At 39.4% G+C, this 16,839-nt stretch overlaps 2 protein-coding genes across 2 annotated transcripts; both read right to left on the reverse strand.

Moving 5' to 3' along the window:
* Positions 1–4,154: 4,154 nt before the first annotated feature.
* LOC308166494 (E3 SUMO-protein ligase NSE2-like) lies at positions 4,155–6,374 on the reverse strand. Its single transcript, XM_080540816.1, has 6 exons — positions 6,271–6,374; positions 5,653–5,765; positions 5,246–5,396; positions 5,027–5,106; positions 4,789–4,895; positions 4,155–4,443 (listed from the first exon to the last, which is right to left on the reverse strand). Exons 1-6 carry the CDS (start codon positions 6,314–6,316, stop codon positions 4,320–4,322), a joined length of 621 nt encoding a protein of 206 aa, XP_080396942.1. The 5' UTR covers positions 6,317–6,374; the 3' UTR covers positions 4,155–4,319.
* A 1,385-nt stretch (positions 6,375–7,759) lies between these two features.
* LOC308166389 (E3 SUMO-protein ligase NSE2-like) lies at positions 7,760–10,081 on the reverse strand. Its single transcript, XM_080540681.1, has 6 exons — positions 9,966–10,081; positions 9,332–9,444; positions 8,935–9,085; positions 8,716–8,795; positions 8,478–8,584; positions 7,760–8,132 (listed from the first exon to the last, which is right to left on the reverse strand). The coding sequence occupies exons 1-6, from the start codon at positions 10,078–10,080 to the stop codon at positions 8,009–8,011; spliced, it is 690 nt and encodes a 229-aa protein (XP_080396807.1). The 5' UTR covers position 10,081; the 3' UTR covers positions 7,760–8,008.
* Between the last annotated feature and the right edge of the window lie 6,758 nt (positions 10,082–16,839).

Below are 16,839 nucleotides of genomic sequence, written 5' to 3' on the forward strand. Positions count from 1 at the left end.
GGAGGTGCGCCGTCAGGAGGAGGCTGAAAGAAGCGCGAAGGCCGTCTCTCTTGCAAAGCAGGGACAATGGATGAGGTGGGAAGGTCTGGAAAGGAGAAAGCTCAGCTGGAGGGAGCTCTGGGGAATGGAGGCAAGCAACATCAGCTTCATCATCAGAGCTACCTATGATGTGCTCCCATCTCCAAAGAACCTTCACCAGTGGTATGGTGAGGACCCAACCTGTGCCCTCTGCCCAACTCCAGCGACTCTCAAACACATCTTGTCCGGTTGTAAGACCAGCCTCACACAAGGCCGCTACACCTGGAGGCACAACCAGGTCCTCAAGAGCCTGGCAGCAGCTCTTGAGAGCAAGAGGAATACCACCAACTCCTTGCCCTTGAAAGCAACCAATTCCATCACGGCACCAACATTCATCCGAGAGGGACAGAAAAAGTCCAACCATCCTCCAACCAAACCAGAAGCTGGACAGCTAGCCATGGCCCGGGATTGGAAGATGCTAGTCGATATTGGCCAGCAACTAATCTTTCCACCCGAGATTGCAGCCACCACCCTTAGACCAGACTTGGTACTCTGGTCCCCTTCACTGAAGTCTGTTTACATCATAGAGCTCACAGTCCCGTGGGAGAATTCAGCTAAAGAGGCCTATGAGCGCAAGAAACTGCGCTACACAGAACTGGCAGCAGACGCTCAACAACGAGGATGGAAGGCAAAAGTCTATCCTGTTGAAGTGGGATGCAGAGGTTTCGTGGCTTCTTCCACCGTTAGGCTGCTGAAAGACCTTGGCATCCATGGACAGGCTCTGCGACAGACAATTAGATCACTCTCTGAAGCGGCCGAAAGAAGCAGCCAGTGGATATGGATCAAGCGGAAGGACCCTTGCTGGGCTCAAAGAACAGCAACATGACCCGCTCACTAATCCCCCCCCTACCCCCACTCCCACTTGAGAACCCAGGTCAGAACCCTCCAGGAGGAGGGTGAACAAGGTATGCGGTCTGCTCTAGGCCTGACTCAGGGAAGAGGACACCCCTGCCTTGCATAGTCCCGTGGGCTGCGCCATTTAAACAACCAGGCAATTCTCATGATTGGGCATGGGACACAAGCTCAGGCTTGATCACCCTGTAGCTGGCCGCCTTAGATGAGGGTGTCTAGTGTTGAAAAGGCCGAAACACCCCATGATTCAAAGGTACTCTACTGATGATGTGTCCCGAAATTTAACATCCTTCCCATGTCTGAGATACAGCTCCCATGCCACTCTCAACATCAAGGCAAACCTCATGTGCGTACCATCCATTGGCACAATGGACAGTATAACATCACGTCCCGTGTTTCATAATTCTGTATTGTGAGGTTCTTAAAAGGGGTTATTATGAGTTTAAACGTTGATTGTGAATCCGGGTAAAAGCTGTGAATCATCATCCATCTCCACCAATGCCTCTCCAGCATGAAGAGTTCATGTGTGTGTGTCACTTGGTGTCAGTACCCAGAAGCTACGTGCATTTCTAATTTTATTGTCTCTAGTCAAAAACACTATCATAAAAGCTGAAGGCCAAGGAGAACGGCCTCTCCGTCTTCTCTAGGTTGATGAACTGAAGTATCCAGGTATTCCACAACAGTTGTATCTAGGGCAAGACTCGGGAGCCTTTCTTTTATTTTTTTATGACTTCATGTCAATTAAAAGATAGATCATTCTTTTATGGCATTGTATAACAAACGTATATTTAAGACAACAACTCTGTTGTTAAAGAGAGTGCTTATTGAAAAATGAAATAAAAGTACCTAAATGAAATTATTGCTGCTGGAATTCATGGCCTTTATCTTTGAATCTCTAATGCTTGTATTACAATACAGTAGTAACCTATACTGTTTTCGCTGATACAATCTGCCAAGAGATGAGGAGAGAATTCACCTCGGACTATTGAGTGCCCTACACACACATGGAACTGTTACGTGTCATCCAGAAGGTGGCCCTCAATATTTTCAATGTGAATGTATTTCTTAAAAAAATACAAAAACTGGTAGAAATCTGATTACAAAACACATCGAATACAGATAAAAACAGAAACATCATAGATAATAAATGAATGCAATTTTGGGTTGCCATTTAAATAAATCTCATTAGAAAAGTTAAGTATTAGATAATTGTTTTATTTAGTGCCATTTTTAAAGCTTTTAAGAGACTAAATAATGTTATATTTCTGAATTAATATTATTAACTATATTAGTGAATCCTTTTCTTTTTCTTAGTCGTCATCATCTTATGTCACTTCAAACCGTCCAATAACGTTTGACAAAGCCCTGTGAGTTCGCATGCTGTATGCAAGCAAGATAGTAGCTTACTTCATGTAACTTAGATACATATCCTACAGTAGTCAACACGAATACAATTTGCGTTAAAAATATATATATATTTTGTTGCGTATAATTACAATTCATTCACTGCCCTCGCGGTTATCCGACATTCTAGGGACGTACATGGTCGTAGTACATTTCGGACCTTTAAATAACTTTCTAGGGACTTTCAGAGGACAGTCTCGTGACATATTTACCACCAGTTCTACCCTCTCCACTCAACAATTATTTAGTCATTAGTCTTGTTAGATTGCATAGAAATGCAGGAAACATGCTTCAAATTGCAAAAGAAACTCCCATGAATGTGAGATCAGGCTAACTCGTGATGTTGCATGTAAGATCCCCATTGGAGATTGGTTTCTACTTTTAATATTTTTATTGAAATATTCAAAGTTTGCTTTTTGTTAGAAATACTAGCTCTCTTCTTCACCATTTCTGTGATTATGAGGGAAACGATCAACAGTCAGATTTTCTTCTTTTGATTTCACTGACATCTAGTGGTTTCATGGAGGGATTATTTCACATGTACTGAATACTCCTTTTAGAATATTGTCAACTAAGTCTGTACATCTATACATCTCTATATTATTATTACAATATTTTGCAAACCATGAAGAAAGTAATGCTTCTTGGAGGAAAGAGTTCAACGTATTACTGTACAGGCAATTACCTGTATTACTAATTATATTTGAGTGCGCACAAGTATTCTTCTGGAATGGACTTGTGTGAGTCATGTTAATTCCATGTAAGAGGGGAAGGTCATAGTGCCTACTGTTTATTGAAAGTACCTTCTTAATACAAATAGGATCTATCATATCTTGTTTGATGAGATTGTGGAGATACCTATTGTGGAGCTTTGAGTATTAGAATTGAATTACATGTGAATGACATCAGAGGTCAGATGGCCAAGAAACTTCCTGGCCCTTGATTGGTAAACCTATGTCTTATTGGATGTGTGTGTTTGCAGGGGGCTGGTGTCCTATAGGGGAGGTCATCTTTCTGTGGTGCTGTAATCTCTTGGCACACTTAAGCTGTGGATGATAATGTAAGTCCAGTACAGACACCCCTAACCCCTGGTCGAGGAAAAGATGAAGCTGCAAAAATGTTAACTCTAAACCCACAGTGAGAATCTAGAACACTTGCTCTGGAGCTGAACAGCATGTCTGCCATAAGATAGGTACTGTATAGGTATTGTTCTTTTTTATAATCGGTTGGCAGTACAGGAATTCTAGGTTTTAAAGTTAAAGGCAGAAACAGTGTATAGTTAAGGGTTTCTTTAACATTTAGTTATGATGTCAAGGTCCAGCGCTGTTGACCCGTCTAAGGTATGGCCAGTCCACCGAGGTTACAGGGCTGTCTATCTGTCTAAGGTAGGGTATGGCCAGTCCAGCGATGGCAAGGCAGAGTAGGGTTGCATAAGTGGTTGTCACCTGGCAGCTCAACACTGGTACAATATCTAATGGCTCGGGGCATATGCCAGAACACTTTTTTTGTTTAATGATCTTGATGATACAGAAATCATACACATGTATAGGTTAATGGGGGAAATATAAACATTTTACTCTATTTACAAATTGTACAGTATTGTACAGACAAACAAATTGTATTTGTCGCTATGCTGCACACACAAGTACAACATACTAGATCCACGGTGCTGTGAGAAGGTTTGTCAATGTTTTTCAACCTACAACATGGCAGGAATAGTAATCCATTCTCTGTGTCAAATAGTCATTTATTTTGGCAGGGTTTATCATGACAATACAACTCCTCAAACCATTAAAAGTGATAAAATAACCAATGCTATGAAGCCAAAAAAGTGCGATAAAAAGTTCAAACACAACTTAGAAATCAAAAACATTATGTAAATAGTGCATTTCTGTGACAGACAAATAACAAAGGCAATGAAACAATATAAGGCATGAATTCAGTCAGGCGAACATTAGCCAAAACAACCCACCAACTGAAATAACTTAAACAGGATTTGTATTCTTTGCAGTCTGCCTCTTGTGGTTCTGAATCATCCTCTTCATGGTCTGGTCCAGTACCAGGTCTACAGGCTTCACATCTTTATTTCCACAACCCACTACAGGACAACTGTGTAAAGGAGAGAACATCATCAATAACATACAGGTGTTGAAACAGGACAATATCCCATGACTAAACATTATCAGTCTTATCAATTGTGTCAGTGGCCCCAGTCACTCAGAGAGACACCACCACGTGTCATAATGGCTTGAAGTAACAAGCTGTGTTATCTATTGCTCTCTGTAGGCAAGTGGTATAAACTGAACATGTAGAAAGACAGTAAACACGCAAACATCTTAGATGAATACTGTAGGTGCCAAAGACAATAGGAATACACATGACAGAACAGGTGTGTATTAAATGAACAAACAAATGAAAGACATCTGTGAACCGTTCTTAAGGAACTTTACTAACCGGCATTTCTTCTTCTGACTGTGCCTTGCCTGGATCAAGCCCAGAATTGCTTCGTGGTCGTACTGGTGGTTGCATTTCATGTTCTTCACTGGATTGACCATTTCAAGCTATGTGATAACAACGGCATACATTACATAGTCATAAAAACTCAGCAATGACACTACCAACAAACAACCATATTTTCTAAGGTTTAGTGTAAATTGTAATTTCCACATCTTATTGACAGGAGAGATGGTACCTGAGTAAGGGGACATGTGAAGATCACTTCGCTCTGTGTCACAGCAATGTCCTCATCAAGCACCTCCTCCATGTTCTCAGCTACATCAGGAGGCAAACACAAGGCGTGCATAATGTGTCAGCCTGTCAATGGACATTGCTTACACTGTAACATCTTTACATGTATACTGGTTTGCTTTGTTCGTGATATGGTAGTCTACTCAGAACTAGTGTGTCTCACCTTGTTTGAGTGAATCTCTGATGCTTTCCTTGAAGGCTATCACCTTTGTGTGGTTTTGTAGGTCTGTGTCAGATAGGCTGTCCATCATCTCTGTGAACTGGTCCTTCACCCTGGCTTTCAGTCCAAACATGGCCTCAGGCTGCTGCCTGACCTAGAAGTCATTTATCTATCAAGAGGGCATCATAGCCACGGGTGCAATCCAGATGCACACATTCTGCACGGAGGACATAACTATTCCTGAGGAACAGTTACAAATTGCAGGGACCACATAATAGACATAACGATCTGAGATAATCACAGCTTGTGTAAAATGTGTGCATTTGTCTACACGTAGGACCAGGTAGCATTTAATAGCTAACATTTAATAGCGAACATTGACATAATGTGAGGGAAAAGCCTATACTCACTTCTGCAGTAATCTGCTCGACCACCCCAACAAAGCAGTTGATCTCTCTGTCCAGTTTGGCACATTCCAGCATCATCACCTCCAGTTTCTTGAGACCAGCATTGTCTTCGGCTCCTATACACAACTACATTATTTAAAATCTGTAATCAACAGTTATGACTCTAATTTCTAAGACTAAGCTTTTTGACTGACGAAGTTGGCAGCGTATCTCAACTTCCTGATTACTGCTGATAAGATGAGATAGATGGAGGGGTCTTGCCATTGAGGTAGTGGTGGAAATGGTAAGTAAGTAAAACTTTATTTATATAGCGCCTTTCGTACATGAAATGCAACTCAAAGCACTTTACAATAGAAAACATACAATGGTAATGTTTCACTGTAAGTGAACTAGTTATCAGACCATCCCATATTGTAGTTAGCTGGCTAACTGTGTTAGCTTCATAGCCTTTATTTATTTATGTAAACCAGCTCCTTCCCTTCTTGTGTTTTTTCCCCGTTTTTTTTCTTTCCTAGCACCGGGGGAGCCACCCCTCCTAAATTTCGTTGTTTGGTACCTGTACTATAGCAATGACAATAAAGACCATTCATTCATTCATTCATTCATTCATTCTAAACTTACCCTGGGTTTCTATCAGGTCCATAGCCACGTTTGTTACAATGTCCATACCCGTTCCGATGTCAGTCTGACATGTCTTCAGACTGGACAACGTGGAGTTGACTGCGCTTAGAGACATTTTGGAATCAAACTTACCTGAAACAAGAGAGGTGCAAGTGATGGATCGTGCAACTTCATAGCAGTTAACTCAAGCTGTACAAAAATACCGGGAAAGGCTTCTGTTGCATTAACTTCCGGCTAATGACACGTACTTGTCAGACGGCTCTTCAAAATAAAAGTCCTCAAAAATAAGCTGCATTATCGTCAGTGTTGCACATGCATGTTGATGAGGTAGGAAGAAAGCAGGCAGCATTTATAAATATAACTAATACATAGTTATTTGCTTACCTTAGAATAGAAGTAATAAATAGTTAATTTAATGAGGCTTCGATCTTCTTTGACTAGTTGAGAAAATTAAACATTCTGAATTGAGTGCACTACTTTAAATTGTGAGTAATTTTTGTGAGTCAGGTCAACTAAATGTTGCCCAAAAAATGGAGACAACTGGAAATATCACGTTTTAACCCATTCAACCTGTCTGTCAAATTAAAGTAGTGCACTCAACTCAATTCAGAATGTTAATATCACTTGGGCGAGCCCATAATGAAGCTCACATCTTGTGGCCGCACGAAGTATTACACCGTGTTGCATTAGGAATACACAAAAGAGGAGTACTATAGATCCCACAAATAATCATATTCTATATTACATCAGAACTCAAAATCAATCCACAAACCTGAAATCACCTTCCTTGATCCAATTACCTATTCTAGAGGAGACTGCCCTCCAGTGGTCTACTGGCTAACATCTGCAGTATGCAGTATAGATTAACTATGTATTATGTAGATTAGCAGTATAGATTAAAAATGCAGTATAAATTAACTACAAATTGAAAGGTAGTATAGTGTTTGATGAATAAAAAAAATAAAAAATATATTGTTTGACCTCAGGTGTGTCTTACCCTGGTACCAATATCAATATTATTTCATCCATCTTCTCTTCTCTATATTGGAAACCTATTTATTCTGCTGAATTCACTGCTATAAGATATGCAATTGACCTATTGATTTTTATGAGTTAGTAATTCCGCTCTAATTCTCAGAACACTAGATGGCACTGCTTACTACATTACATTAACTACTACTACTAAATATGAAGCTACCCCCAACCTAGTACATCTATGCCCCCAGCTGAATGTAGAGTAAATCATTTACACTTTTTTGTTTAATGATCTTGATGATACAGAAATCATACACATGTATAGGTTAATGGGGGAAATATAAACATTTTACTCTCTATTTACAAATTGTACAGTATTGTACAGGCAAACAAATTGTATTTGTCGCTATGCTGCACACACAAGTACAACATACTAGATCCACGGTGCTGTGAGAAGGTTTGTCAATGTTTTTCAACCTACAACATGGCAGGAATAGTAATCCATTCTCTGTGTCAAATAGTCATTTATTTTGGCAGGGTTTATCATGACAATACAATTCCTCAAACCATTACAAGTTATAAAATAACCAATGCTATGAAGCCAAAAAAGTGCGATAAAAAGTTCAAACACAACTTAGAAATCAAAAACATTATGTAAATAGTGCATTTATGTGACAGACAAATAACAACGGCAATGAAACAATATAAGGCATGAATTCAGTCAGGCGAACATTAGCCAAAACAACCCACCAACTGAAATAACTTAAACAGGATTTGTATTCTTTGCAGTCTGCCTCTTGTGGTTCTGAATCATCCTCTTCATGGTCTGGTCCAGTACCAGGTCTACAGGCTTCACATCTTTATTTCCACAACCCACTACAGGACAACTGTGTAAAGGAGAGAACATCATCAATAACATACAGGTGTTGAAACAGGACAATATCCCATGACTAAACATTATCAGTCTTATCAATTGTGTCAGTGGCCCCAGTCACTCAGAGAGACACCACCACGTGTCATAATGGCTTGAAGTAACAAGCTGTGTTATCTATTGCTCTCTGTAGGCAAGTGGTATAAACTGAACATGTAGAAAGACAGTAAACACGCAAACATCTTAGATGAATACTGTAGGTGCCAAAGACAATAGGAATACACATGACAGAACAGGTGTGTATTAAATGAACAAACAAATGAAAGACATCTGTGAACCGTTCTTAAGGAACTTTACTAACCGGCATTTCTTCTTCTGACTGTGCCTTGCCTGGATCAAGCCCAGAATTGCTTCGTGGTCGTACTGGTGGTTGCATTTCTTGTTCTTCACTGGATTGACCATTTCAAGCTATGTGATAACAACGGCATACATTACATAGTCATAAAAACTCAGCAATGACACTACCAACAAACAACCATATTTTCTAAGGTTTAGTGTAAATTGTAATTTCCACATCTTATTGACAGGAGAGATGGTACCTGAGTAAGGGGACATGTGAAGATCACTTCGCTCTGTGTCACAGCAATGTCCTCATCAAGCACCTCCTCCATGTTCTCAGCTACATCAGGAGGCAAACACAAGGCGTGCATAATGTGTCAGCCTGTCAATGGACATTGCTTACACTGTAACATCTTTACATGTATACTGGTTTGCTTTGTTCGTGATATGGTAGTCTACTCAGAACTAGTGTGTCTCACCTTGTTTGAGTGAATCTCTGATGCTTTCCTTGAAGGCTATCACCTTTGTGTGGTTTTGTAGGTCTGTGTCAGATAGGCTGTCCATCATCTCTGTGAACTGGTCCTTCACCCTGGCTTTCAGTCCAAACATGGCCTCAGGCTGCTGCCTGACCTAGAAGTCATTTATCTATCAAGAGGGCATCATAGCCACGGGTGCAATCCAGATGCACACATTCTGCATGGAGGACATAACTATTCCTGAGGAACAGTTACAAATTGCAGGGACCACATAATAGACATAACGATCTGAGATAATCACAGCTTGTGTAAAATGTGTGCATTTGTCTACACGTAGGACCAGGTAGCATTTAATAGCTAATGAACATTGACATAATGTGAGGGAAAAGCCTATACTCACTTCTGCAGTAATCTGCTCGACCACCCCAACAAAGCAGTTGATCTCTCTGTCCAGTTTGGCACATTCCAGCATCATCACCTCCAGTTTCTTGAGACCAGCATTGTCTTCGGCTCCTATACACAACTACATTATTTAAAATCTGTAATCAACAGTTATGACTCTAATTTCTAAGACTAAGCTTTTTGACTGACGAAGTTGGCAGCGTATCTCAACTTCCTGATTACTGCTGATAAGATGAGATAGATGGAGGGGTCTTGCCATTGAGGTAGTGGTGGAAATGGTAAGTAAGTAAGTAAAACTTTATATATATATATAGCGCCTTTCGTACATGAAATGCAACTCAAAGCACTTTACAATAGAAAACATACAATGGTAATGTTTCACTGTAAGTGAACTAGTTATCAGACCATCCCATATTGTAGTTAGCTGGCTAACTGTGTTAGCTTCATAGCCTTTATTTATTTATGTAAACCAGCTCCTTCCCTTCTTGTGTTTTTTCCCCGTTTTTTTTCTTTCCTAGCACCGGGGGAGCCACCCCTCCTAAATTTCGTTGTTTGGTACCTGTACTATAGCAATGACAATAAAGACCATTCATTCATTCATTCATTCATTCATTCAATCATTCTAAACTTACCCTGGGTTTCTATCAGGTCCATAGCCACGTTTGTCACAATGTCCATACCCGTTCCGATGTCAGTCTGACATGTCTTCAGACTGGACAACGTGGAGTTGACTGCGCTTAGAGACATTTTGGAATCAAACTTACCTGAAACAAGAGAGGTGCAAGTGATGGATCGTGCAACTTCATAGCAGTTAACTCAAGCTGTACAAAAATACCGGGAAAGGCTTCTGTTGCATGAACTTCCGGCTAATGACACGTACTTGTCAGACGGCTCTTCAAAATAAAAGTCCTCAAAAATAAACTGCATTATCGTCAGTGTTGCACATGCATGTTGATGAGGTGGGAAGAAAGCAGGCAGCATTTATAAATATAACTAATACATAGTTATTTGCTTACCTTAGAATAGAAGTAATAAATAGTTAATTTAATGAGGCTTCGATCTTCTTTGACTAGTTGAGAAAATTAAACATTCTGAATTGAGTGCACTACTTTACATTGTGAGTAATTTTTGTGAGTCAGGTCAACTAAATGTTGCCCAAAAAATGGAGACAACTGGAAATATCAAGTTTTAACCCATTCAACCTGTCTGTCAAATTAAAGTAGTGCGCTCAACTCAATTCAGAATGTTAATATCACTTGGGCGAGCCCATAATGAAGCTCACATCTTGTGGCCGCACGAAGTATTACACCGTGTTGCATTAGGAATACACAAAAGAGGAGTACTATAGATACCACAAATAATCATATACTATATTACATCAGAACTCAAAATCAATCCACAAACCTGAAATCACCTTCCTTGATCCAATTACCTATTCTAGAGGAGACTGCCCTCCAGTGGTCTACTGGCTAACATCTGCAGTATGCAGTATAGATTAACTATGTATTATGTAGATTAACAGTATAGATTAAAAATGCAGTATAAATTAACTACAAATTGAAAGGTAGTATAGTGTTTGATGAATTAAAAAAATAAAAAATATATTGTTTGACCTCAGGTGTGTCTTACCCTGGTACCAATATCAATATTATTTCATCCATCTTCTCTTCTCTATATTGGAAACCTATTTATTCTGCTGAATTCACTGCTATAAGATATGCAATTGACCTATTGATTTTTATGTGTTAGTAATTCCGCTCTAATTCTCAGAACACTAGATGGCACTGCTTACTACTACATTACATTAACTACTACTACTAAATATGAAGCTACCCCCAACCTAGTACATCTATGCCCCCAGCTGAATGTAGAGTAAATCATTTACACTTTTTTGTTTAATGATCTTGATGATACAGAAATCATACACATGTATAGGTTAATGGGGGAAATATAAACATTTTACTCTCTATTTACAAATTGTACAGTATTGTACAGGCAAACAAATTGTATTTGTCGCTATGCTGCACACACAAGTACAACATACTAGATCCACGGTGCTGTGAGAAGGTTTGTCAATGTTTTTCAACCTACAACATGGCAGGAATAGTAATCCATTCTCTGTGTCAAATAGTCATTTATTTTGGCAGGGTTTATCATGACAATACAATTCCTCAAACCATTACAAGTTATAAAATAACCAATGCTATGAAGCCAAAAAAGTGCGATAAAAAGTTCAAACACAACTTAGAAATCAAAAACATTATGTAAATAGTGCATTTATGTGACAGACAAATAACAAAGGCAATGAAACAATATAAGGCATGAATTCAGTCAGGCGAACATTAGCCAAAACAACCCACCAACTGAAATAACTTAAACAGGATTTGTATTCTTTGCAGTCTGCCTCTTGTGGTTCTGAATCATCCTCTTCATGGTATGGTCCAGTACCAGGTCTACAGGCTTCACATCTTTATTTCCACAACCCACTACAGGACAACTGTGTAAAGGAGAGAACATCATCAATAACATACAGGTGTTGAAACAGGACAATATCCCATGACAAAAAATTATCAGTCTTATCAACTGTGTCAGTGGCCCCAGTCACTCAGAGAGACACCACCACGTGTCATAATGGCTTGAAGTAACAAGCTGTGTTATCTATTGCTCTCTGTAGGCAAGTGGTATAAACTGAACTTGTAGAAAGAACATGTAGAAAGACAGTAAACACACAAACATCTTAGATGAATACTGTAGGTGCCAAAGACAATAGGAATACACATGACAGAACAGGTGTGTATTAAATGAACAAACAAATGAAAGACATCTGTGAACCGTTCTTAAGGAACTTTACTAACCTGCATTTCTTCTTCTGACTGTGCCTTGCCTGGATCACGCCCAGAATTGCTCCGTGTTCGTACTGGTGGTTGCATTTCATGTTCTTCACTGGATTGACCATTTCAAGCTATGTGATAACAACGGCATACATTACATAGTCATAAAAACTCAGCAATGACACTACCAACAAACAACCATATTTTCTAAGGTTTAGTGTAAATTGTAATTTCCACATCTTATTGACAGGAGAGATGGTACCAGAGTAAGGGGACATGTGAATTTCACTTCGCTCTGTGTCACAGCAATGTCCTCATCAAGCACCTCCTCCATGTTCTCAGCTACATCAGGAGGCAAACACAAGGCGTGCATAATGTGTCAGCCTGTCAATGGACATTGCTTACACTGTAACATCTTTACATGTATACTGGTTTGCTTTGTTCGTGATATGGTAGTCTACTCAGAACTAGTGTGTCTCACCTTGTTTGAGTGAATCTCTGATGCTTTCCTTGAAGGCTATCACCTTTGCGTGGTTTTGTAGGTCTGTGTCAGATAGGCTGTCCATCATCTCTGTGAACTGGTCCTTCACCCTGGCTTTCAGTCCAAACATGGCCTCAGGCTGCTGTCTGACCTAGAAGTCATTTATCTATCAAGAGGGCATCATAGCCACGGGTGCAATCCAGATGCACACATTCTGCATGGAGGACATAACTATTCCTGAGGAACAGTTACAAATTGCAGGGACCACATAATAGACATAACGATCTGAGATAATCACAGCTTGTGTAAAATGTGTGCATTTGTCTACACGTAGGACCAGGTAGCATTTAATAGCTAATGAACATTGACATAATGTGAGGGAAGAGCCTATACTCACTTCTGCAGTAACCTGCTCGACCACCCCAACAAAGCAGTTGATCTCTCTGTCCAGTTTGGCACATTCCAGCATCATCACCTCCAGTTTCTTGAGACCAGCATTGTCTTCGGCTCCTATACACAACTACATTATTTAAAATCTGTAATCAACAGTTATGACTCTAATCTCTAAGACTAAGCTTTTTGACTGACGAAGTTGGCAGCGTATCTCAACTTCCTGATTACTGCTGATAAGATGAGATAGATGGAGGGGTCTTGCCATTGAGGTAGTGGTGGAAATGGTAAGTAAGTAAGTAAAACTTTATTTATATAGCGCCTTTCGTACATGAAATGCAACTCAAAGCACTTTACAATAGAAAACATACAATGGTAATGTTTCACTGTAAGTGAACTAGTTATCAGACCATCCCATATTGTAGTTAGCTGGCTAACTGTGTTAGCTTCTAAACTTACCCTGGGTTTCTATCAGGTCCATAGCCACGTTTGTCACAATGTCCATACCCGTTCCGATGTCAGTCTGACATGTCTTCAGACTGGACAACGTGGAGTTGACTGCGCTTAGAGACATTTTGGAATCAAACTTACCTGAAACAAGAGAGGTGCAAGTGATGGATCGTGCAACTTCATAGCAGTTAACTCAAGCTGTACAAAAATACCGGGAAAAGCTTCTGTTGCATTAACTTCCGGCTAATGACACGTACTTGTCAGACGGCTCTTCAAAATAAGTCCTCAAAAATAAACTGCATTATCGTCAGTGTTGCACATGCATGTTGATGAGGTAGGAAGAAAGCAGGCAGCATTTATAAATATAACTAATACATAGTTATTTGCTTACCTTAGAATAGAAGTAATAAATAGTTAATTTAATGAGGCTTCGATCTTCTTTGACTAGTTGAGAAAATTAAACATTCTGAATTGAGTGCACTACTTTAAATTGTGAGTAATTTTTGTGAGTCAGGTCAACTAAATGTTGCCCCAAAAATGGAGACAACTGGAAATATCAAGTTTTAACCCATTCAACCTGTCTGTCAAATTAAAGTAGTGCGCTCAACTCAATTCAGAATGTTAATATCACTTGGGCGAGCCCATAATGAAGCTCACATCTTGTGGCCGCACGAAGTATTACACCGTGTTGCATTTTGTGGCCGCACGAAGTATTACACCGTGTTGCATTAGGAATACACAAAAGAGAGATATATAACGTATATATAACATAACATAACATATATAACATAATATAACATAATCGACGTCGTCCAATTCATCCATGCTGTTATGTTAGCTGACCTAGCAAGCTAGCTAGCTGTTAGCTCAGCTCCCTTGAATGCTGTCTTTGTCTGGCTGCAAAAATGTACACAATGAATATGAATTGAAACATGGATCAAATCGAATGCGATGTCAACTACCAAATTATATATTAGTATACATATATATATATTACACTATTGTTACTTACTTGCAAAGAAACACGGCTTCAAACCAAGTCTCTGGGAATCCCGACTGCATGTGATGACATGGGCTGAAGAAAGGCGATGAGCTGAAGAAAGGCGCGTGAAAGTAAATCACGTGGGTCAGGGTAGCTACCATTTCTAAAAGGGGGTTTGTAATAATTCTGTCAGGTCAACTAAATTTTGCCCAAAAAATGGAGACAACTGGAAATATCAAGTTTTAACACATTCAACCTGTCTGTCAAATTAAAGTAGTGCACTCAACTCACCGCTGGACTGGCCATACAATCTTTCTGCCCGCTGGCAGATGACCCCCCCCCCCCAAAAAAAAATGCGGTCCCCGTTTATACTAACACATGGGCTGGCCCAATCACACACCTGCTGTCCATCGGCCCCCTCCCCCATCACTTCTGCACAAAGAAAGATAGAGATTTGTACGTATCCTTGTCTGTAAATACAGTTGTAAAATGTCATTAAAAATGTTCTAGCTGAATAACTACTTTCATCCCAATTAGGAAGCTAGCTAGCTCGATAATATATATTTAGAGTAAATATCTAACTATAGAATAACATAAAATCTATTCTAGAGCTCTGAACATGTACTTTTTAAGTTTTAGATTATCTCCTTATTACTTACCCAATTATACAATCGTCCAAATAAGATGGCATGGGGAAAATGCTGATCTTCAGAAGAGTTGAAATGTTGAATTGACACAAGAGGCTTCTCCAAATATTCCTTGAGGGTTGACTTGGTTGTTCCTCTTGATTTAAAAAATATATTTCTTGTTGTTTCTTGTTCCTTTTAATTAGCTTGGTGATTATTTCTTCTTTTTGAAGATGCTGTAGTTCTCTGGTTGAGACCCCACTTCCAATATCAATGAATGATCACATAGGGTCTTGCTCTTGTTCTTGAGGGCAAACTTGAAGAGGTTTGACACAAATCAACATTTTGTTTCCACTCACATAATAGCCTTCTCACAATATACTTTTGATGCAGATGGGTTGGCTGTCAAGCAATGATTCTTTGGTATTACACATGGTTATTTCTCCATTGTGTCAACAGTCCAGATGGAAAGGCATAGTTGTGGCGCCATTAATTGTACTCTTTATCTTACAGTTCCAAAAAGTTTTTGTAGGTCTGCACATCCAGTTGTCCTGGTCTTCAACATGAGATGGTTCAGTAGTGACTTTGACATAGTCTAAAAGATCCAACAGCTTAGTGAGATCCAGACGGAAAACCAAATGGTTCAGACCTCTTTTCCTCCGACATGACTATGACCTTTCTAACTATGGTTAAACACTATATTAACGTGTTTGACTGTTTTATTACGGTTGTAAGTACAATGTAAAACATATTGTCATTACTCCTTTGCCACATTGTAATTACAGCAGTGTAACAACAAGTAATAACAGTATTTGTTACACTGTACTTAGATGTTATAACGTGGTAAATAAACACATGTCAAAACAAAATGTTGTTTTTGAACTAAATCCCAAAGTCAGAATTGGAACCGTGACCTTTGGGTAACACTATATTACAGAGTTTGAATGACTGTGTAATAACTATTGTAAGTGCAATGTAACATGTTATCATTACTCTTTACACTATACTTACAACGGTGTAACCATGAGTAATAATACTATTGTCATTACTCCTTTGCTACACTTTACTTACAGCAGTGTAGCAACAAGTAATAACGTTAGTTGTTACACTGTACTTAGATGTTATAACGCAGTAAATAAACACATGTCAAACCAAACTGCTGTTTTTGAACTAAATCCCAAAGTCAGAATTTGACTCGTGACCTTTCGAAGTTGGGGTAACACTATATTACAGTGGTTGAGTGACCGTGTACTGTAATAACTATTGTAAGTGCAATGTAACACATTATCATTACTCTTTTACTACACTATACTTACAACAGTGTAACAATGAGTAATAACAGTTACAGTTACAGCCAGTGAGTTTACAGTTACAGTGTTACAGTCATAATGTTACAGTTACAGTGTTACAGTTACAGCAGACTACTGCAAAACATTCTAATCTTGCATACTGAAAATGCCTACTAAATAGGTCGCAGTATGAGCGTTCTGACATGGCCGACACGGTAAAGAGCCAAGTATGCTGGATGACACACACACACACACACACACACACACACACACACACACACAGGGAGAGGCCTCACCACAGCTCCAAATCAGCATCTCACAGGGGGAAATTGGGTTTTTCTGTGTTAGTGTCCAGTGTTACTGATCTAGCTATTTTTCTCTCCGCTTCAGAAAACTGTACTTAAATGGAATATCCACACATAGAACTGTTCATATGCTGATCCTGCCTCAAACTGAG

Source organism: Nansenia antarctica, assembly GCF_963989245.1.
Source record: "Nansenia antarctica genome assembly, chromosome: 10".
NCBI classification, from domain to species: Eukaryota; Metazoa; Chordata; class Actinopteri; order Argentiniformes; family Microstomatidae; genus Nansenia; species Nansenia antarctica.

Coding starts and splice junctions, on each gene's coding strand:
- LOC308166494 (XM_080540816.1), bottom strand. CDS start 6,316: ATGGACATTGTAACAAACGTGGCTATGGACCTGATAGAAACCCAGG. Junction 5,766..6,270: donor GGACCTGATAGAAACCCAGG/GTAAGTTTAGAA, acceptor AGTTGTGTATAG/GAGCCGAAGACAATGCTGGT. Junction 4,444..4,788: donor AGTCAGAAGAAGAAATGCCG/GTTAGTAAAGTT, acceptor TCCTTTACACAG/TTGTCCTGTAGTGGGTTGTG.
- LOC308166389 (XM_080540681.1), bottom strand. CDS start 10,080: ATGTCTCTAAGCGCAGTCAACTCCACGTTGTCCAGTCTGAAGACATGT. Junction 9,086..9,331: donor TCGAGCAGATTACTGCAGAA/GTGAGTATAGGC, acceptor AATGACTTCTAG/GTCAGGCAGCAGCCTGAGGC. Junction 8,585..8,715: donor TCACATGTCCCCTTACTCAG/GTACCATCTCTC, acceptor GTTATCACATAG/CTTGAAATGGTCAATCCAGT.